Below are 24,391 nucleotides of genomic sequence, written 5' to 3'. Positions count from 1 at the left end.
GCTTTGGTTGAAAGAAAGTTTCGGCTTTAGTTGTGTGTTCTTTGAAGAGAGCTTTGGCAACGTATTAGTCTTCAAAGATTTGGCAAATGTTCTTCTCACTGTGAGAATTTCGGCATGTTTTGTATCTTGTTTTCAGCCACTTTCCCTTACTTGGCCTAAATCTATGGGGCTTTCTTACCTATTTTGCGAACAATCTTCAATTCTTGCTTGTTTTGTGAAGATGCTTTAGCTTTCTTTCCGGATTTGGAAGCAATTTGGACCCCTTGCCGATTTTAAGGGGTATTTCCCCCTTTTGGCCGAATTTTGGGAATGCTTTTGAGCTTCCTTTGCTTAACTTGTGCCACATGTCATTGATGACTTGTTCATTTGTGATGAGTCATATGCCATGTGGAGTTTTGTGATGCATCATTTGCATGCAATGAAATTTACATGTCTACATGGGTACAGTTTGTTAAGATAATACAGTTGGTCTGTCTAGTAGTTTGCCATCTTAGCATTTTCTTGGGAACAAAGGCATTTGATAATCTTAACAATTTTCTTTATCTATTTGAACAAATTTTGTTTTTCTTTTTCTCAAAAACAATCTTGACCGTAATTTATTTTGTAATGCAACTCTTTGGAGTGTTGGATACTAAGGCATCAAGAGTAGAGTCTTAGCGTCATTGGGTGAGCTAATCAAAGTTGTGATTAAATTTTGTGTCACCCATATTTTAAGTTCGATCTAACATTTTTCAGTAATAAAAAAATTATATTGGAGCCAGTATAAAGTACCTTGAAAAGTGAGTAGTGGTAAAAAGTATTACTATAAATTAGTGGTGGATGGACGTTGGGACCAAGGTGGTCCCAAGACCACCTAGAGTCCAGAAAATATACATGTGAAGGTTTTCCGATAACTATTCGAATGTTATGGGTCCCTTTTGTGCCCAACAAGTGTTTGATGTAATGCATGTTAGGCTTATCTCGGTAGCACTTAGCATGTTGCGTCAAGAGCACTCGACAAATTCTTTCGATAGCACTCATGAGATTGCTTTGGCATATGTCAATATATGCTAACATGTGCGCAACATGGTTCAGCTGACGACAATTGTTCGAAGAAATGCCTTAGTGAATAAACTGAAATTTTTTTGCCTGATTCCAATCCTGAATCTGCCACTGTTATGAATTTGAATGCCAAGAAAGGTAATGCATCACTAGGTTATGAAGACAATGACTAAAACTTAAAACATGTTATCTTCTCTTGTTATATTGAGCGTTCAACTTGTTTAAGAAACAAGCCAAGCTTGACTTGGACATGCTCAAATCAAAAAGCACGTGAGTAGCTCGTTAATAAGAAGCTTGAAAATGTTATACAAGCAAACCCTCTCATTGTTGTAAATTAGCTCGTGTTTGACTTTTCTTTTTTACTTGAGATCGGCTCGAAAATAAACGAGCCAACCAAGTTGAGCTCATATAAAATTTTAACATACCCATCTTAAACATGATGAAATTCGCAACATTTATATCCCTAGTTAAATTTGAAGAGGTGATTTTTACACAATCTTTTTATTTTTTTTCACACACCCACTTTATTTATGATCGTCATATTGCATAAATTAAATGGAAACAAAAAATAAGACTGAACATAGGTGTGAAAGAAGTTAAAAAGAATGTTTAGTTATTATTTCTTTAAACTTGCTAGGGCATCAGGGGTGGTTTGGAAAAAGTAGCTCAAAATGAGAGGTCCAGAACTATTGTGGACTTAGACTAGGGAGATACATTTTCTTACTTATCAATGTTGCAGCCGAGACTTATTGGGCTTAGTTTATGGTGAATTTAATGGTGACATTTCTTTCTTCCAAATTATTGATCCGCTCATGCATTAACAAATAATATTACACTAATGGAAAACGGGTGGCTTTAGTCTCGTAATGAGTTAACAATAATTTGATTCAAATTCACCTTTAGCGAGAATCGAACCTAAGATCTCTCACTTACAAGTAAAAAGAAATATCACTAGACTGTAGCACTAAATAGCAAGTAATAGAATTCTTAAACAAGAAAAAACATAGTACATCTTTTAGACAAGAAAAAACATTGCAGCGCTTGAGTTGCTTGACGTCGTCAACTTTATTCGTTGGAAAAAACCTGGCTTCTCTCATACCAAGTTTCTCCATGACAGCATCCACACTACCATATGAGTGGGATGTGACTGACTTCATCATCCATATCCTCTGCTCATTTACCCAATGTCGAAATGTTGACCCCGTTGCGAGCACCTCATATAAATGTTTAGAATGGGATGATAGAAATATGAACGAAAATGCAATGAAATAAGTATTTGAGACCTGCAAAGAACAAGACCATCATACTATCATGTCAAAATCATACTACTAAAGTTGTATAACAACTAATTAAGAGGGTAATGTTTTCTTATATACTATACAAATACTTTTATCGATAGACTGTGAGTTTGAATTTTTAACCACAAATGTGTTCATAATGAACCATAGTAAATGGTTCAGTTTCAGTCTTAAGAACATAAAGCAAGTGAACATTTCCCTTGATAGTGAAAGTAATTTTACATTTTGAATCATTTATACAAAATAATTTTTAAAGAAACTTGGTTAAAAAATATAGGTATAAATATAATGAGAGAAAATTGTTGGAGAACAATTCAGAAATAAACAAAACTTGAAATTCTAATATTTTATTAACCAAAAATACTTGCTGTGCAAAATGAAATTCCACAATGAATACAGAAATTAATATAAGAATATCAATGTTACTAACTTGACAGAAAGTAGAGGCTAGCGTAAAAGCTATGTCATTCGAACAATATTTTCATCCCACTCTTGTGCTTGTGGTTCTACAACGTCTGCTTGACCAGGATTCAACTACCTAATTCTACAACCTGCACTGGATTCTAGAATTCTAGCGAATTTGCTTTATGTGTTTACTCTCTAGAAAAATCGTACGGAAGAAAAAGAGTATGAAATGATGATCCCACTTGGATACTGTGATTGCAAATATATAGGTTATTTCACGCCCTTTCAAATACTTGTTCAGTGTATTTGAAAGTACACAACTCTTTCCAAGAGCTGTGTCTTTTAATCAAAATGTTTTTAATTAATAAATTAATTAAAAACTTAATCCGAAAATTAAAATTAATAAATCAAATTAACTCTAAGGCCCAAGGCCCTTGTCTTGATTAATTAATATTAATTGTATTTAGGCTATATTATACAAGCCTAATCCACACAACCATAAGGCCCAAGCCTTCAATCCATTTCCAAATGGTCCATGTTCTAATTACTAGACTAAAGCACTAAATCTATATAAAGGTCCTTGAAAATCTTGTTTTCCCCAATGTAGAACAAGAGTCTCAAAACTTCCAACAAAAATTACCTGAGGGTATAAAGGAATGCCATTGAGTAGGCAGAGTTGAGGAATGGTAGCAAAGCCCCAGAGTGACAAGAAATAGAAAATCAGGAAAAGGGCAAGTTCTGCATAACACATGCTGTGAAGAAAAGTGGGCGTTTTGAAAGGGCCATATATAAGAGGACTAAACTTGGAGATAGCAACATCAACCAAGCCAGAGGACCATCTTGTCCCTTGGACCAAAAACTCATCCAAATAGGTGGTGCCACTGCCCAAGAATTGTGGCCTTTTTGGATTGTACACTGAAATCCAACCTTTGCAATGCAAATGAAACCCTGTGAAGTAATCTTCCACCACTGAACCCTATAAGAAACCAACCTGCATGCCACAAATAAAAGAAGATCACCATTAGCATAAAGTTGGAGGAATGCTAGGCTCAGTCACCTCCTGAACGGGTTACTATGAGGGCCTGATATATTGTACCACTAACACGTGTCAACTCCTCACAATTGACTAAGCTTTACATAATATTTTTTTTTCGAAATAAGTAAGGTTTCAATAGTTTAATTGTACTCGCGCCTCTTTGCCCCATTCGGTGCCATCTTCATAAGCACAAGAGGCTAGTAGTTGGGTTTCATCTGGCTGTGTATTATTTCTCTGCATGAATATAGGATCAGGCTTGTTGATTTGGCGGAGGGATTTGATGAACTCATTGGATGGACCAAAACATTGTCAAGTTTCATTGCATCCCCGGCTGATCATTCAATAATTGAAACTAATTAGTGACCTAAAAAACGTAAGAAAGCATATATTTCAGACAAGTTCATAATTTTAATACATATGGTTATTAAACCAAATTAAGGTGATTTAATTAAGTGAATTTATATTTACCTTCACTAATGGAACTTCCACATAACGACACCCTCTTGATGTAGTAGCCAGTGCCCGACACACATGGCCCTCCGAGCCCATCATCACCTTTCCATAGCACCTATATACATATACAAGTTGTCAATATCAATTATATTTAAAGATTATTATATGCATTTGTAAAGGGAATTATTATTAGCACTTCAAAAATCTCATTCTACACTCCAAACTTTCTATATTAGGAAAGAACAATACACTTGTGAGGAGTGTAGAATGAGATTTTTGGAGTGCCAATAACACTTCCCTTTGTAAATATGACATATAATTAATTAATGTAAAGTTTGGTCCTTGAGTTCGTACATACCTTAAATGTTGATCTTAACTGACTGTTATAGATATCGTTGTTACTGATGTTGTGAAAAAATTGAGGGAATTGAACCAATGCTAGAGAGGGTGATATCTTCGTGTCAAGATGGAAACACATTGCTTGCCGAGCCAAACTTGCATCATTGCAGTGCATGTCACAATCTAAACCTAATATGTAAGGCGAATTGCTTATAACTCTCGACACACATAGCTGATCAAAACAACAGGAACTTTACTTATCAAATAGTCTACTATGTAGGTAATTATGTCAAATTGTCAATCTGAATTATCAATTAATTGAAGAAACTATGTTTTAAGACATAGTGGTTAATTGACAGCTAACTGGACAATATATAAGTAAGTAATACACATATATGGTAAGAGAATATTACTTAAAAGTTCTAAATATTCCTGCCAAGCACCGCTAGGCGCTTGAAAATTAAGAAAGTACGTCTAGACCAACTTAGGCATTTGGCTAGCCCGCCTAGACATCCGTCTAAGTTGCGACTCTCACTTAGACAAAAAATCGTTAACTTTCATTTGCATTTTGTTTTTTCAATAAAATGTAAGAGACTTGTTGATTACTTAGATGAACATCATTATATGCTTGTTCCCCATGTTTTCAATATGTTCTAATACTTCATAACTGATATGCCATTTTATTTTATAATTTATGTATCCCAATAAAATTTTGTGTTTGTTTAAGTATAAATAGGCACTTATTTACACAATATATAATAAATTCACTTACATCCGCCTAGCCATGTCCCAACCCGCTGCCTGACTAACATCTAATGTCTTTTAGAAACTTTCTTAAAATCGACACATGAATTGAGGAAAATTTACAAAAAGAGAGAGATGCATGCATACAAGAACATTGAGAGCTCCGGCCTTGAAATGGTGAGGTTGAGAAAGTCTTTTTTCACGAGAAACGTAAATAAGAAGTGGTACATTTTTGGCTTCATTTGCTTGAGTTGCATCCTCATCATCACTGGACGTTTCTTGTATTACCTGCCAAAATTCCAGATATGGATCTAACGATGAATTTGTATATATATCTAAGCAATATTTATCTTTCCTTACAATATTATGTTCTTTTGTGGTTGAATTCTTATAGCAAGCCTGATGATGAGGCAAGGCTTATCAACGTTACTATATATCACTAGGAAAATACTAATTATATGTTAATATGCAATGAAATCATAATTTTAGCACTAATAAATCAGAACTTCATAAGACTGGAAGGTGTCACCAAAAAAACAGATTTGACATCATATGATATTTCGGTTCAATAATACAACATCACGTAATAATATATTTACACATAACGTTGTATTATTACACTATAACACTATAGTGACAGCAAATTCTTTATATGTAAGTACTTCTCGTCACCGAGCCTTAAAAGCTCAACATTGGTAATGCCTTTATTCTAAGGAAAACTAATGAAAATTGCTTGAAAACATTGAGTTTTAACGATAAGGACGAAATAAATAGTAAAGTGAATAATACCAGAATTGACTTTTTAATGTAAAAATATGATTTTTCGTTAAATTGAACAGTAGCAGAAACTTTTCGTTAAAGTTCCCTTTATTGGTCTGAATAAATCTGTCTTTTGTATTGATGAAAATGTACCAAAGCTAAAGTACTAATCAACAAACAATGGACAACATTAATACCTCGACGACTGCAGAGTGATCTCGACGACTGTTGCTCCTAATGTCCCAAATCCTTGCATTTTCTGTTACTCTTTTCTTAAACACCTCGTATTTCTCCTGCAATCAAATCTTCGCCATAAGCTTTGTTGCTGAGAAATATCATTAATAATTATATCTATAAACATAAGGAATTTGTTTTGAGAAATAACAAAAAAAAAGTCATCCTGAACTCATTCCGGCTATTGTTCTTTTTGTCATTATAACAGACCATTTTATGTATCTTCTCAAAAATAATGAGCCTCAAATACATAGACTCGACCTCTATTAAAAAATTGGTACATAAGAAATGCTCAATTGAATACTAAAATTAATTATCATTCAGAATACACAAATTGCGTATGTTCTCTCACGTTCAACTAGTTAGAAAATGTAAGAGGGAATTTTGGTGTTGATTGACACCATTGTTCTAAAAATCTCTGCCTAGGTCCCACCTAGGCACTAGGCAACTGACAACTGATCCGATTAGCCTCTAGGAGTTTGAAAATTAAGAAAATGCATCTAGACCCGCTTACTCTAACTTAGACAGGAAATTGATGACTTTCATTTTGCATTTTAGCTTTTTAGGAAAATATAAGAGACTTGTTGAATAATTGGATAAACACTCATTATATACTTTATAATTTATAAGTCATTTTATTTTATAATTTATGTATCCGCCTAAGCCCCCACCTAGCCGCCTAAGCGCTAAACCCCAATCCGCTACCTGACAAAACGTCTAGCATCTTTTAAAACCTTGATTGATGCACAAATACGTACAAAAAAAAATAAAGGAATTATAATTAACCTTCGTATGCTCTTTCTCTTGTACGAACTCACTGCCCCCAAAACCACCATCCTCATCGCCATCATCCTCTCCTGCAGAGAAATAAGCCTCCGGAGCCGTACACTTGATTCCATACCTCTTACAAAATGGAAGCCACCATTTTGCAAACCTTATTCTGTTTTTTGGTTTAGGCCACACTATAAAGAAGAAAGACAATTAAATCATGCAAATGCAATTACACTTCTTCATTGAATCTGACCAACACGTACAAGTGGAGCATCATTCTAGTGGCATACAAAAATCTTATTCTGTTTTCTCTTTTGTTCATTGGACTTGTCATATGTTTGTCTTTTCTCTTTTGTTTAATTCAAGGGACTTGTCATATATGAAATAGTATTAATCGAGTTTACGTTTCAAAATTGGCCAAGTATAGAAATCCTTGTCTGTTTTCTGTTTTTAGGTTTAGGCCACACTACATAGCAGAAAGACAATTAAATCATGCAAATGCAATTACACTTCTACATTGAATCTGACCAACACATACAAGTGGAGCATTATTCTAGTGGCATACATCAATTCATCTCGGAATTGCTTTTGCAACCACGACTTCTTGGCTGCAATCTTGAGTCTCAAGTATCAAAGATTAGTCTCCTAAACGATTTCCTGGAAAAAAATACATCTTCATTTTTTGGCAGGGTTGGGCATGACGTGGATTTGTATTGAGCCTACGTAAACCTTGGGCGCCATAGTCGTTTTGTTAATTAGTATTTCAAAAGATGATACGGGGAAGAGGATCCTCTCCGGTCCCAATCCCTCCGTATCCTCCGGATCCTCCTTCTGTTTTCTCTGCAGTTTTTCTTCTGCTTCCTCGTCTCCTTCAATTATTCTTCTTCAATAATCCTTTCTTCTTTAATTCTAAGTCTTCTTCTTCACCATTTTGTATGTTTTTAGGGAAACTTCAGATCCACGAGTCGTCGACGACTATTATGACGTTGCTGATAACTAACTCCGGGAAGGCCACGACGCGGACTCTGAGGAAGCACAACGCCTACTCCGGGGAAGCCACGATGCCAACTCGGCTCTTAAAGAAGGATGTATTAACTACATTGTAAAAGATGAAGAATTGGTACAAAGGAAGATGAAGATGATAGAGAAAAAACCAGAAAGATTGTATTGATTAAAATGGAGAAAATGTATACAAAAGAACTTAAGGAAATGATAGCTATACAATCCCTTATATAGCCATATAACCTAATTACAATAATACCCTTCTAACTATACTAACCAATCTTATCCTTATGACAACCTACCAACACATTTCAACTAACTATATTCTTCATTACTAAGTAACCATGTCATCACTAATGACTATGGTTAATAGGATGCAGAGGATCCGTTTCTAGAGAGGATCCTTTCCCATGATACGGAATAACTTTCTAGCCTTCTAGGTCAGAATTTGTTAGGTTGTACAATATTAAAATATATAGTCGTTTAGTACAATAGTTTAGTGATATTTTTTTTCATTTACAAGTGTGAGATTTTAAGTTTAGCTCTTGTGCAAGTTCTATACAACATTATTGTGTTACTTCACCCAATCCTCCATCTTACTATAAATAATATTGTTGTATGTATTAACCTTAGTCATTCATTTAAACTTCATAAGATGCCAAGAAAGTATGAGATAGTTTTCTGGAAAAGATCTAAGATAGTTTTCTTGGCAATTTTGTGCAGAGTTACAATATTCCATCCGCCTAGTCGGCAGTATACAGATGCTCGGACTTAAGCAAATACCACCTTTCCTTGGGCCAAATAAAAAAATTCTTTTCTGGAGCAGGTAAAAAATAAAAACTTGATTCACTTAAAGGAGTTTTGATCCAATCGTACTTATATCACTCAGTTATATTAGTTTTATTTTGGGAGACTTTGGATGCGGTATTTAGTTGTGAATATTGTTTGATTGAAACTTTGTTGGTTTTTAATTTTTGATCAAGGTCCCTGAAATTAATATGATAATTTATTTCTATGTACGTTACTATATTTTTTAAATTAAAAATTAGAAATTTTAGTTGTTTATATAAATTTAAATAAAAAACCATAAATGAAATTTTAGAAATTTTAGTTGTTTATATTAATGTGATAATTTCTTATATAAATGAGATTTTATATAAATATATTATTGTGAGTGTATATATATAAACATGGGTACATTCTTCAAAATCAAAAAAAAAAAAAAATATTAGGCTTAATAACATTAGTAAATTTCTTCGATTAAACTTGACATGGATACATTTTAAAATCAAAGAAAAAAGAATGTACTCATATAAGTTTAAAAATGGATTAGAAAAAAATTGAATAGATTTTATATAAAAAAAAAAAGGTACATTTTACATATAACAAATTGCTATATTTAAGAATGAGTACATTTTAAGATTAAAAAGTTTTACATGAATGGGTACATATAATTAGCATGGGTACAAACTAAAACTAAAAATATATGATAAAAAAATTAGTCATAAATATAAATATACTAATTGTAACATTTTAACATTAAATGAATATATTTCGAAATAAAAAAATTATTTTATTATTGAAATAATTAATGATGTTATTAATACCCAAGGACCTTGATCAAAAATTAAAAAGGAATAGGATTTTAATCAATGGAGTAGCAAAAGGAATGATGAGAACCTAGTTTCTCCTTTTATTTTTATGTAAAATTGATGGCTTATGTAGCATATATTTCATGGGAACTGTTATTAGCACTCTAAAAATCTCATTATACACTTTTCATAAGTGTATTTTTCTTTTTAATTATAGAAAGTTTGGAGTGTCAAATGAGATTTTTGGAGTGCTAATAACAATTTCCATATTTCAGTTCAAGAATGTATTACTAGTATTTTCCTATTTTTTTAAGAAAATATTCTTGAGTATGAAGTAATTTCTAATCCATATACGAAAAAGAACAATTATCAGTAGTAGTGACATTATTGTTTTCAACAGAAATTTGAATCCTGATAAACCCTAATTCCATTTCCAACCAGAAAACCTTTTCCCTCTCATTGTCCATCTCCATCCTTAGCCTTTCAATCTCCTGGCTCATTTGCTCCTCTCTGTTCACCTCCCAACCTCCTCATGCCCTTCTCCCAACACCCAATTCAAATTCATCACATTCTGCCTTTGAGCTTCCAAGCTCATTTTCAATGTCACCAATCCCACCACCATCATTTCCTTTTCAAGTCCTCCTATCCCACCCACCTTACCACAAACGCCACCCAATATGGCTTCCCCACTCTCAACACCACCAAGCATCACTCATCCTATATCACCCCCAGTCTCACTCTCCTCACCCACCATGGGTAAAGCTTCCCCTTCAACTGCTCCTTTGTTGATATTACTCGGCTCACCCACACTCCCATTACAAGCACCCATATGGCCCTCGTCCTCCCAATCTCCACTTGGTGAACTCAGTTGAGTGACGATTCCTCCCCACCAAACCTTACCATTTTCACAACTAAATCGTCGAATGACTCAGTCCAAAAAACCAAATCGTTGCACAAAGATTCAGTTGGAAAAATTGGGTCGATATCAAACTCATCCTCATTAAATTTCCACCCGCTAATCCTCTTGTCCCTAACCCTCAACCTCACCGACTCCCCTCATCATCTTCCTCTTCCTTTTCCTCTTTCTTGCTCATAAAGCGACCTAAATCCTTAATTTTCTTGAACCTCTCCTCAATGCTCGGCAAACCCAAAAGCAAATTCTTCATCAGATAATATCCTCCCCTGTAGCTCTTTAAAAAAGAGTGCTTCAACAGCCTCTTCGCAATCAGCCTCTTCACCTATTCCTGATCGAGGCAAAAGCGCACCAACTCCTTAAAAGACTTAGAGAACTTCTTGTTCTTGAAAGCTTTGTTCTAGGTTTCGTAATCTAAAAATCGAAACTTTTAGTTATCTTGAGAAGCAAATACTTTGAGGGTAGAAGCTTAGACAAAGGAGGACCGCCACGAGCCAATTCCAATGTCGTGATCTCAAACGATATTCGCATTGTTTCCATTCTCATAGTGCGAGTGTATCACCCCAAGTGTCATCCAGTTCAGCGTGCAAGCAATGTCCGTTAGGCAAGTAAATGACCCTGCAGTTGAATTAGCCTTGTAGACAGAAGTAGAGACCTCGAAATCGACGAGTTAGATAGACCCATTAGATTCAATCAATATATTTTCGGCCTTGATGTCTCTGTGGAGGTGGCTTGATTATGAAGATATGATATGGTGTTTCACGTCTCTTAGAACGATAGCAATGTAGGGCTTTGGTAATCCTTTTGGTAAAGCAAACAAGATTATGGATTGCAGAGAGTTCGCGGACATGAACATCATAATCAACCAAAGATGGTGGTCTACGGTGAATGATCAATGCATAGAAAGATTTTTAAGGTAGAAAAGAAGAGACAGAGTCTTCCGTATTCTATTTCAGCAATGATTTAGTAAGAGGCAAGGTCCAACAGAAATTGGACCTTTTTAGTTTCTGGGTTTTCTTGGCAAGACAAGGAGGAAGTCGCCATTGGAGACGAAAATAATGAAATCATGAAGGTTCGAAGTGAGTTTTTGGGAAGTGGGTTTTGATGGAGAGCACGTGTACAAAGTAGATTTGTATTGATGAATTTGTAAAGTTACAATCTCTATTTATAATTTTCCTCTGATTCAATCTTCAAATTTGATGTAGATGCATAGGTTGTTGATCCAAGGGTCGCAATGACTTGATCTTAGACGAACAATTGAACGATTGCTTCAAGTTTTGAGCTTGAAACAATGCGTGGATAGTCTTCACCTCAAAGTTGTGGCAAAGGTAGTGTTGATGTAAGATTTCGTTGATTCAAGGGTCTTGATGACTTGATCTTGAATCGAACATCGTTGCAAGTTTTGAGCTAGCAACAAAGTCTTGAAGGAATCGGCACAAGTGCTTGTTGATTCTTCAAGGGAATTCTTCGGCTTTGGTCGAAAGAAAGCTTCCGCTTTGGTTGTGCGTTCTTTGAAGAGAGCTTTGGCAGCGTATTAGTCTTCAAAGATTTGGCAAAGGTTCTTCTCAATGTGAGAATTTCGGCCTTTGAATGTATAAATTGTCGACCTTATGCTTGTCTTGGGACCTTGCATTTATAAACTTCCAAAGCCATGCCTTTGGGTGAATTTGGCTTTGATTTGTGTCTTGATTCGTCCATGGGAGAATTTAGGCATGTTTTGTGTCTTGTTTTCAGCCACTTTCCCTTGCTTGGCCAAAATCTATCGGGCTTTCTTGCCTATTTTGTGAGCAATCTTCAATTCTTGCTTGTTTTTGTGAAGATGCTTTAGCTTTCTTTCCAGATTTGAGAGCAATTTGGACCCCTTGCCGATTTTAAGGAGTATTTCCCCCCTTTGGCCGAATTTTGGGAATGCTTTTGAGCTTCCTTTGCTTGACTTGTGCCACATGTCATTGATGACTTGTTCATTTGTGATGAGTCATATGCCACGTGGAGTTTTGTGATGCATCATTTGCATGCAATGAAATTTACATGTCTACATGGGTACAGTTTGTTAAGATAATATGGTTGGTCTGTTTAGTAGTTTGCCATCTCAGCATTTTCTTGGGAACAAAGGCATTTGATAATCTTAACAATTTTCTTTTTCTATTTGAACAAAAAAAAAACAATTTTCTTTTTCTCAAAAACAATCTTGACCATAATTTGTTTTGAGATGCAAATCTTTGGAGTGTTGGATACTAAGGGATAAAGAGTAGTCTTAGCGTCATTGGGTGAGCTGATCAAAGTTGTGATTAAATTTTGTGTCACCCATATTTTAAGTTCGATCTAACATTTTTGAATAATAAAAAAATTATATTGGAGCCGATATAAAGTACCTTGAAAAGTGAGTAGTGGTAAAAAGTATTACTATGAATTAGTGGTGGATGGACGTTAGGACCAAAGTGATCCCAAGACCACCCAGAGTCCGGAAAATATACATGTGAAGGGTTTTCGAGAACTATTCGAATGTTTGGTATGGGTCCCTTTTGTGCCCAACAAGTGTTTGATGTAATGCATGCTAGGCATATTTCGGCAGCACTTAGCAGGTTGCATCAAGAGCACTCAACAAATTCTCTCGATACCACTCATCAGATTGCTTTGGCATATGTCGATATATGTTGACATGTGCGCAACATGGTTCATCTGACGACAATTGTTCTAATAAATGCCTTAGTGAATAAACTGAAATTTTTTTGCGTGATTCAAATCCTGAATCCGCCACTGTTATGAATTTTAACACCAGGAGAGATAATGCATCACTAGGTTATGAAGACAATGACTAAAACTTAAAACATGTTATCTTCTCTTGCTATATTAAGCGTTCAACTTGTTTAAGAAACAAGCCACGCTTGATTTAGACATGCCCAAATCATAAAGCACACGAGTAGCTCGTTAATAAGAAGCTTGAAAATGTTATACAAGCAGACCCTCTCATTGTTGTAAATTAGCTCGTGTTTGACTTTTCTTTTTTACCCCGCTTGAGATCAGCTCGAAAATAAACGAGCCAACCAAGTTGAGCTCTTATAAAATTTTAACAAACTCATCTTAAACATGATGAAATTCGCAACATTTATATCCCTAGTTAAATTTGAAGAGGTGATTTTTACACATTCTTTTTATTTTTTTTTCACACACCCACTTTCTTTATGATTGTCATATTGCATAAATTAAATGGAAACAAAAAATAAGACTAAACATAGGTGTGAAAGAAGTTAAAAAGAGTGTTTAATTACTATTTCTTTAAACTTACTAGGGCATCGGGGTGGTTTGGAAAAAGTAGCTCAACATGAGAGGTCCAGAACTATTGTGGACTTGGACTATGGAGATACATGTTCTTACTTGTCAATGTTGCAGCCGAAACTTATTGGGCTTAGTTTATGGTGAATTTAATGGTGACATTTCTTTCTTCCAAATTATGGCTCCACTTGTGCATTAACAAATAATATTACACTAATGGTAAACGGGCAACCTCGTAATGAGTTAGCAATAATTTAATTCAAATTCATCTTTGGCGAGAATTGAACCTAAGACCTCTCACTTATAAGTAAAGAAAAATATCACTAAACCGTAGCATTAAGTGCCAAGTAATAGAATTCTTAGACAATAAAAAACAGAGTACATCTTTTAGACACCCCTACATTTAATAGTAAAAATGTATGTATATAACTGACACATATATAGGCCATGGCCTTGCTACATGAAAATAATAGAACCAAAAAAATAGAAAATGAGGGAAACTAAGGCAGATAGTAGGGTAACAGATAGTGGAATGCTTCCTTTGTCTTTCCTAATAAGCATTCATTCAATGATAGGGTAGTTCATTACTATTACATAGAAGGGTACGAAAAGTTGTATGAACATCTTGTCCAACTCCCCCACAAAGATCCCTCTAGCAATACCCACAGCAAACGATGCCATGCCATGTTCAAGATGACTAGGGCAACCATTGGAGCAAGAAATAGTAGTGATGTTTGGAAATCAAATACTCCCCAATTGTAACGCTTGAGTTGTTCAACGTCATTGACTTTATTCGTTGGAAAAAAACTGGCTTCTCTCATACCAAGTTTCTTCATGAAAGCATCCACACTACCATATAAATGGGATGTGACTGACTTCATCATCCATATCCTCTGCTCATTTACCCACTGTTGAAATGTTGATCCCATTGCGAGCACCTTGTATAAATGTTTAGAATGGGATGATAGGAATATGAACGAAAATACAATGAAATATGTATCTAAGACCTGCAAAGAACAAGACTGACATACTATCATGTCAAAATCATACTACTAAAGTTGTATAACAAATAATAAAGAGGGTAATGCTTTCTTATATACTATACAAATATTTATATCGTCAGATTGTGAGTTTGAATTTTTAACCACAAATGTGTTCATAATCAACCATAGTAAATAGTTCAGTTTTAGTCTTAAGAACATAAAGCAAGTGAACATTTCCCTTGATAGTGAAAGTAACTATATATTTTGAATAATTTATACAAAAGAATTTTTAAAGAAACTTGGTATAAATATAATGAGAGAAAATTACCTGAGGGTATAAAGGAATGCCATTGAGTAGGCAGAGTTGAGGAATGGTAGCAAAGCCCCAGAGCGACAAGAAATAGAAAATGGGGAAAAGGGTAAGTTCTGCATAACACATGCTGTGAAGAAAAGTGGGCGTTTTGAAAGGGCCATATATAAGAGTACTAAACTTGGAGATAGCAACATCAACCAAGCCAGAGGACCATCTTGTCCCTTGGACCAAAAACTCATCCAAATTGGTGGTGCCACTGCCCAAGAACTGTGGCCTTTTTGGATCACAATACACTGAAATCCAACCTTTGCCATGCAAATGAAACCCTGTGAAGTAATCTTCCACAACTGAACCGTATAAGAAACCAACCTGCATGCCACAAATAAAAGAAGATCACCATTAGCATAAAGTTGGAGGAATACTAGGCTCAGTCACCTCCCAAGCCAGTTACTACAAGCTCTTGATACATTGTACGACTGACACGTATCAACTTCTCACAATTGACTAAGCTTGGCATAATTCCTTTTTTCGGAATAAGTAAGGTTTCAATAGATTAATTGTACTGGCCTCTTTACCCCATTTGGTGCCATCTTCATAAGCACAAGAGGCTAGTAGTTGGGTTTCATTTGGCTGTGCATTATTTCTCTGGATGAACATATGATCAGGCTTGTTGATTTGGCGGAGGGATTTGATGAACTCATTGGATGGACCAAAACATTGTCTGAGTTTCATTGCATCCCCGGCTGATCATTCAATAGTGAAACTAATTTAGTGACCTAAAAAACGTATGAACGCATATATTACAGACAAGTTCATAATTTTAATATATATGCTTATTAAACCAAATTAAGGTATTTCATTAAGTGAATTTGTATTTACCTTCACTAATGGAACTTTCACATAAAGATACCCTCTTGATGTAGTAGCCAGTACCACACACGCATGGCCCTCCAAGCCCATCATAACCTTTCCATAGCACCTATTTATATACAAGTTGTCAAGGCCAATTCTAGTCAAAGATTATTATATGCATTTGTACATATGACATATAATTGATTAATGTAAAGTTTGGTCCTTGAGTTCTTATGTATCTTAAGTGCTGATCTCATCTAATTGTCATAGATATCGTTGTTACTGATGTTGTGAAATTTTTTAGGGAATTGAACAAATGCTAGAGAGGGTGATATCTTTGGGTCAAGGTGGAAACACATTGCTTGCCAAGCCGAACTTGCATCATTGCAATGCATGTCACATTCTAAACCTAATGTGTAAGGTGAATTGCTTATAAACCCCGACACACGTAGCTGATCAAAACAACGTCAACGTTACTTATCAAATAGTATATTATGCAGGTAATTATGTCAAACTGTCAACCTGAGTTATCAATTAATTGAACGAATTATTTTTTAAAACATAGTAGTTAATTGATAGCTAGCTTGACAATATATAAGTAAGTAATACACATATATGGTAAGAGAATATTACTTAACATCAATCAACACATAAATAGAGGAAAATTTACAAAAAGAGAGAGATGCATGCATACAAGAACATTGAGTGCTCCGACCTTGAAATGATGAGGTTGAGAAGGTATTTTTTCACGAGAAACATAAATAAGAAGAGGCATATTTTTGGCTTCATTTGCTTGAATTGCATCAGCATCATCACTGGACGTTTCTTGTATTACATGCCAAAATTCCAGACATGGTTCTTAGGATGAATTTGTATATAATTAAAACAATATTTGTCTTTCCTAACAAGAATATTAGGTTCTTTTGTGGTTGAATTCTTATAGCAAGCCTGATGTTGACAAAGTTAATGATATGAATTGTGTGGAGACTGTTATAAATAGGGAAAAGTTAGAGAGATAACATTTGCTAGAGACAGGAGCGAGGTTGTAGTAAAATATTATAAAATGATTGCAGATAAGAGAGAAATAGGAGGATACTGAAACTATTCTAGCTTTCTTTCTTTTCTTGTTCTTGTTATTGTTTAACACTCGTAATACTCTATTTATAGAGCAAGTACCTTGGAAACAAACAAATTACACTTTTAATCATATGAAATGTTTATTGTATGCATGTTGGCATACATACCCACTATTTACAACACTCCCTCTTGGATGCCCACATATACACATCAGTTGCCTCATTAAAACCTTGCTTGGAAAAACCCAGTGGGAAAAAACCATAGCGAAGGAAAAAGAGTACAACTTTACCCGGATTGTTGATATGGTATTAAGCATACTTATGTTGCCTCGCTAAAACCTTGATAGGAAAAACCCAGTGGGAAAAATCCTAATCGAAGGAAAAAAAAGTACAACATGCATGTATCATGGATGCTCCCCCTGAATTGTATCTCCCCCTGATTTCGCATTCTTCAAATTTGTAAGCCGATGTAATCCGATTCCCTATACTAACTTCTGAAATGTGCACTTTGGTAGAGATTTGGTGAACAAGTCTGCCAAATTTTCATTGGAACGGATTTATCTGACTTCAATAACTTTAGCCTTCTGAAGCTCATGTGCACTGAAAAACCTTGGAGATATATGCTTAGTCTTATCACCCTTGATGAATCATTCCTTCATCTGGGCAACACAGGTTGCATTATCTTCATGAATGACAGTTGGAGTGTTTGTCTTTGAAGGTAGACCACATGAATTTCGGATGTGATGGATCATTGATCTTAACCAAGAACACTCACGACTTGCTTCATGTAAAGCAATTATTTCCGAGTGATTGGAAGATGTAGCAAATAATGTTTGCTTTGTTGAGCGCCATGAAATTGCAGCATCTCCATTAGTGAACACATATCCAGTTTGTGAGCGGCCTTTATGCGGATCGGAGAGAAAACCAGCATCTGCATATCCAACAAGAATCTGGTCATTTGTGGACTTGTCTGAGTAGAAGAGACCCATGTTTGTTGTCCCACGAAAGTATCGTAGAACATCTTTGACTCCCTTTCAATGACGAATTGTTGGAACAGAGCTATACCTGACTAACAAGTTTACTGAAAAAGCTATATCTGGTCTAGTACATTGTGCTAAATACAATAAAGCACTTATTGTACTCAAATATGGTACTTCTGGACCAAGAACCAATTTATCATCTTCTTTTGGACGGAATGGATCTTTCTTAATGTCCAAATAACGAACGACCATTGGGGTGCTAAGTGGATAAGCCTTGTCCATGCCAAATCACTTCAGTATTTTTTTCAATGTAAGCTGATAGATGGACCAAAATTCCATTAGCACAATGCTCGATCTGCAGGCCAAGACAATATTTTGTCTTCCCAAGGTCTTTCATTTCAAATTCGCTTTTCAAATACTCAGCAGTTTTATTTAGCTCTTCAGGGGTTCCAATTAGGTTCATATCATCAAGATACACTGCCACTATAATGAAACCAATATATGATTTCTTAATGAACATACAAGGGCAGATGACATTGTTGGCATATCCTTCTTTGATCAAATACTCATTGAGACGATTATACCTCATTCGCCCAGATTGTTTCAGCCCATATAATAATCACCTTAATTTGATTGAGAACATACCTCGTGGTTTGTTAGTCGTTTCATGCAACTTAAGTCCTTCTGGAACTTTCATATATATGTCAGTATCTAATTCTCCATATAGATACGCAATGATGACATCCATAAGTCGCATATCAAGTTTCCCTGAAACCACTAAACTTATTAAGTAACGGAACGTAATTGCATCCATTACAGGAGAGTACGTCTCTTCATAATCAATTCCAGGTCTTTGTGAAAAACCTTGTGCAACGAGCCTTGCTTTATATCTTGCAATCTCGTTTTTCTCGTTGTGTTTCCTTGTGAATACCCATTTGTAACCTACGAGGTTCACACCAGGTAAGGTTTGGACTATTGGTCCAAAAACACTTTTCCTTTCCAAGGAATTTAATTCTGCCTGGATTGCATCTTTCCACTTAGGCCAATCATGTCTTTGTTTGCATTCATCAACAAAGCGGGGCTCAATGTCATTGCTTAATATGATTTCAGTGGCTACTGTGAAAGCGAACATATCGTCGATGATTATTTCATTTCGATCCTACAATTCATTAGTACATGCATAATTTATGGAGATTTCTTTGCTTTCATGTACTTCTGTCTCTTCAGGGACATGTGTCTCATCAAGGACATTTTCTTTTTCAGAAAATTTAGAATCATGAATTATGGATGTATCATTCGCTTTCCTAAATAATTTCATTTGGATTCAGCTGTGCCCTCATCTTTCTCTTTCAAGGGGCTGAATCTTTTGAACGTGGTGGTCTACCACGCTTCAGGCGTGCACCAAATGAATCATTTGCTACCACTTTATTTTTTCCAATAAGGACATCAATTTTTACAGGTGCATTTGCAGCTGGTATATGTGACTTTGTCACTTTCGAAGCATCATTAAATGCATATGGCGTTTGATTAGCAATACTTTGAAGATGAACGATCATTTTCCCTTCATCTTCACATTGAGTACTTCGTGGATAAAAATGAGATAGGGTGGGAATAACCCATGTCAGCTCTTGCTGTTCTTCTGGAACGGTTTTTTCTCCCCCTAACGACAGAAAAACTATCTCATCAAAGTGACAATCAGCAAAACGAGTTGTAAACATATCACATGTTAAGGGTTCTAAATATCTAATGATAGATGGTGAATCAAAACCCATATAAATTCCCAGTCTGCGCTGAGGTCCCATTTTAGTGCGTTGTGGTGGTGCAATAAGCACATAAACAGCACAACCAAAAACTCGTAAATGTGAAATGTTTGGCTGATGCCCACACACGAGTTGTATTGATGAGTATTGGTGGTTGGCTATGGGTCTCAACCTAACCAATGATGCAGTAGTGTCATGCAATAATCATCAAAGGTTTGAGATGTAAATTCACCAGCGTTATCAAGTCAGATTGACTTAATGGGATGATCTGGGAATTATGCTCACAACTTAATTATCTGAACGAGAAGTCTTGCAAACACTACATTTCGAGTAGATAACTGGCAAACATGTGACCATCGGGTAGATGCATCAACTAAAACCATAAAATATCAAAATGGTCCACAAGGTGGTTGAATAGGCCCACAGATATCACCTTGAATTCTTTGCAAAAATGATGGGGATTCAGCATCAACCTTTAGTTGTGATGGTTTAATTACCAACTTCCCTTGGGAACAAGCCTTGCAAGGGTTATAATTTGAGACATCAATGTGTCTGCTCAATAATGGATGTCCATTAGAGTTGGTAATGATCCTACGCATCATGGTGGATCCTGGATGACCCAGACGATCATGCCAAAGCATATAAACTTTTGAATCAATGAACTTCTAGTTTATGACAGTATGTGCCTCAATTGTCTTTATGTATGTATAATACCATCCACTCGATAAACCATACAACTTCTCCAATATACGCTTCTAGGTATCATTGGAGGTAATGCATAGATATTCCACATTTTCTGCACTTTTCATTTCAATGTGGTATCCATTTAGACGTATGTCTTTAAAACTCAACAAATTTCAAATGGATCGAGTAGCGTACAACACATTTTGTATGAACAATATTGTTCCATTTGGCAACATGATCTGGGCTTTTCCTAAGCCTTCAATTACATCTGATTGCCCTGATATTGTTGTTACCTTTACTTTTGCAAGTATCAAGTTCGAGAAATACTTTCGATCTCGAAGTATTGTATGCATAATTGCACTGTCTGCAAGACAAAAATCTCCACCATTGCTCTTGTTTTGATAACAACCATAATTTTTATCCATGCTCTCTGAGTAATGGAAATTACAGTTAAAAGCAGTTTATTCATATTGGAATCCTTTACTTTTGCAAGTATCAAGTTCGAGAAACATTTTCGATCTTGAAGTATTGTATGCGTAGTTGCGCTGTCTGCAAGACAAAAATCTCCATCATTGCTCTTGTTTTGAGAACAACCATAATTTTTATCCATGCTCTCTGAGTAATGGAAATTACAGTTAAAAGCAGTTTATTCATATTGGAATATTACTTTTATTGAATTGAAAATGCAAGCATTAAATCACAAGTACAAATAACAAGAGTACATCAAATATAAATGATTTAATCAGACCCCAACACTTCATTCCCTCTTTCAATAATGAAGTCTGAAACATCTAGGTGGGTTGTGTTCAATTGTCCTGATAAATCGAACACTGGATCAGGTATATCCATCTGTTTAGCATGGTCGAGAAAATTGGTCTCGATACCCTTCTCCTTAAGGAATGCTTGATACATATCCACCAGATGTTTTTTGGGTACGACAGGTACGTGCCCAGTGCCTATTGCCACCACACCTATGGAAAACTCCTTCAGGATTTCTAAAAGTGTTCATATGAGCTTTGCCTTTCTAGCAATTTGCATTTTTAAAGCTCGGGCTTGTATTATGCCTTGGAATCTGGTTGTGAAACTGGACACCATGGTTCTTGCCCTTTCGGCCTCGCTTATGGCCACGTCCTCGTTTATAATTATTGCCATGAAAGGATGTGGTATTCCCTTCAAGGGAAGCAACATTCACTTCTGGAAATGGTGCTGATCCAGTAGGCCGAGACTGATGATTCTTCATTAGAAGCTCATTGTTTTGCTCAACTACAAGGAGCACAAATGTCAACTGGTTGTACTGAGTAAAGCATCACTCTCTATACTGCTGCTGCAGAAGTACATTGGAGGTATGGAAAGTGCTGAAAGTCTTTTCCAGCATGTCTTTCGCAGTAATGGTTTCTCCACAGAGCTTCAACTGGGAGGTAATTCTGAACATAGAAGAATTGTACTCAGCCACCGTCTTAAAATCCTAGATCCTTAGGTAAGCCCACTCATAACGAGCCCTCGGAAGAATCACCGTTTTCTGGTGATTGTATCTATTTTTCAATGCTTTCCAGAGGGTTAGTGGATCTTCAACCTTGAGGTACTCGCTCTTCAATCCCTCATCAAGGTGGCAACGGATAAAGATCATGGCCTTTGCTCGATTTTGAGAGGATGCACTGTTATCCTCCTTAATAGTTTCTCCAAGATTCGCTACGTCTAGATGAATCTTGGCATCCATTACCCAGGTAAGGTAATTCTCCCAGTAATATCCAAGTCAACAAAATCAGCCAAGTTTGCCATTTTCTTTTCTGAAAGAAAAAATGAGGTGTGTAAGAACTTGCAATAATATGTATTCTGGAGGAACATATTGAAACTAGATCAAGAAAGAAACACTATTTATGAAACTAAACCAAGCAATAAACACTATTTATAAAACTGTACCAATTGCTATACATAATTTATGAAATTTGACCAAGAACTAAACACTATTTATGAACCTGGACCAAGAACTAGGTCACTATTTATGAAAGTTGACCAAGAACTAGGCACTGTTTATGAAACTGGATCAAGAGCTATGCCACTATTTATGAAACTAGACCAAGAACTAGGCCATTATTTATGAAAGCGGACCAAGAACTAGGCATTGTTTATGAAACTAGACCAATAAGTAAACACTATTTATGAAATCGGACCAGTAGGTAGACATTATTTATGAAACTAAACAAAACATTAGGCATTATATTGAAAACTAAACCAATAGGTGAACATTATGTATGAAACTGGACCAAGAAAAAGATTATTTATGAAACTTTACCAATTACTATACACTATTTATGAAATTGGACAAAAAAAATTAGGCACTATTTATGAAATTGTATCAATTCCTATACACTATTTATGAAACTGGACTAGTAAGTAGATATGATTTATGAAACTAAACCAATAAATTTAGTTTATTAAATTTATGAGCTAAAGCATTGGTAGATTAAAAATATTTTCATTTTTAATGTTAGAGATCAGGTGTCCATCACATGCATGCCTATGCATGGAGGAGGATTTTCTCCCCTCCTAATCTCTCTCCCCTTTCCTCCCCTCCTATTTGAACGGTCACAGTTAAGCCATGTCAACATCTTATATTGATTTTTTTATAGAGATAGTAAGACAAAAAGCAATGCTTGAGAGGAGGGGAGGGGAGGGGAGGGGAGGGGATGAGAATATGAAGGGAGAGAATCCTACTCCCCTATGCATATAACTTGATCTTACACAAGTACACTTGCAGGCTCAAGAGGTGTATAATAATTCTTTGATAGGGAATAACACCAACAAAAACAGGTGTCCATAACATGCATGCCAAAGCATGTCACTTCATCTTACATAAGTACACTTGCAGCTGCTTGATAAACAATACAGCCCGCTCCCTGTCACCCTAACAAACTCACACTAAACAAAAGGATGGAGAAAAAAGAAACGGCTTCTCAATGATGTCTCTAAATGATGATTTTTCGTATAAAGAGAAGGCAAGGGTGCTCATCACTCTCTCTCTATCTCCCCCTTTCAAAGGTCGCTTTTATATGTGTTTTTGTGGGATTTTCCTTCTTATATTTCGGTCATCCTTGTTCTCTTCTAGGTATGTCTCGATTGTAATGAGATGGCTGAGATTGCAATTTTGTTGCTCTTGGTTTTGGCTTGTATCATATCAAACAATGTAGCTTCAAAGTCTAGCTTCTTCATTACTCCATTTGATCATGATCATCATCACAATGTTAGAAAAAGGGTGAAGGGCTCATCAGCAAATGGAAAAGTGTTCAAATGGGCAGCAGCTAATTTCAGAAAGTTCTGCAAGTCCAAGGGGCAAACCAAAGCACACAACAATTTATACGCACCAGCCCCTAAAATAGAAGATAAAATCCTAATTGCTATTGGTTAGGAGGTGTCCGAATATCAACTCCAACGTCGTTGTTGTAGACGTTGATGCACATCTGTGGTAGCAGTGGACCCAAAGATTGGAAGATTGGATTGAAGTAAGTAGACCGAAGCTTTTCGTTGATCGGAATTTTGGGCCGGGACGGGTCTGAGGTAGCAGTGGCGGTGGTACCTGAATGTTCGTCAACAACACAACGATCTCTCATCTCCTCTCCTCTCCTTCTTCGAGAAGAGATTGTCATCGTTGTATCATGGAGAGAAGGGGAGACAGAGCATAGCAGAGAGATCTGTAAGATTGGACGAATGCCTTTAGGGGCAAAATCGGAAACTCATTGTTTGGGCCATATTAATTGGACTAATTTAATGTTGGTCTTTGTCCTAATCATTAAATAAAGTTAGTACATGGTTTTTTGTTAACATTCAAAGTTTTCAAGCCTTTTTCATTAGTTTTTCTTATTTTTTATCAGTAAATATCACTAAT

At 35.7% G+C, this 24,391-nt stretch overlaps 1 protein-coding gene and 1 pseudogene across 1 annotated transcript; both read right to left on the bottom strand.

Annotated features, from left to right (window-relative positions):
• Positions 1-1,962: 1,962 nt before the first annotated feature.
• On the bottom strand, positions 1,963-7,323 carry LOC126609182 (cellulose synthase-like protein G2; annotated as a pseudogene).
• A 3,063-nt stretch (positions 7,324-10,386) lies between these two features.
• Positions 10,387-16,837, bottom strand: LOC126609180 (cellulose synthase-like protein G2). Its single transcript, XM_050277169.1, has 7 exons — positions 16,703-16,837; positions 16,036-16,135; positions 15,724-15,899; positions 15,172-15,525; positions 14,523-14,753; positions 10,722-10,912; positions 10,387-10,585 (listed from the first exon to the last, which is right to left on the bottom strand). Exons 1-7 carry the CDS (start codon positions 16,781-16,783, stop codon positions 10,387-10,389), a joined length of 1,332 nt encoding a protein of 443 aa, XP_050133126.1. The 5' UTR covers positions 16,784-16,837.
• Positions 16,838-24,391: the final 7,554 nt, after the last annotated feature.

The sequence above is a fragment of the Malus sylvestris genome, chromosome 16, assembly GCF_916048215.2.
Source record: "Malus sylvestris chromosome 16, drMalSylv7.2, whole genome shotgun sequence".
NCBI lineage: Eukaryota > Viridiplantae > Streptophyta > Magnoliopsida > Rosales > Rosaceae > Malus > Malus sylvestris.
Note: the sequence above shows the minus strand (reverse complement) of the source record. Positions and strands in the feature narration are given on the sequence as shown.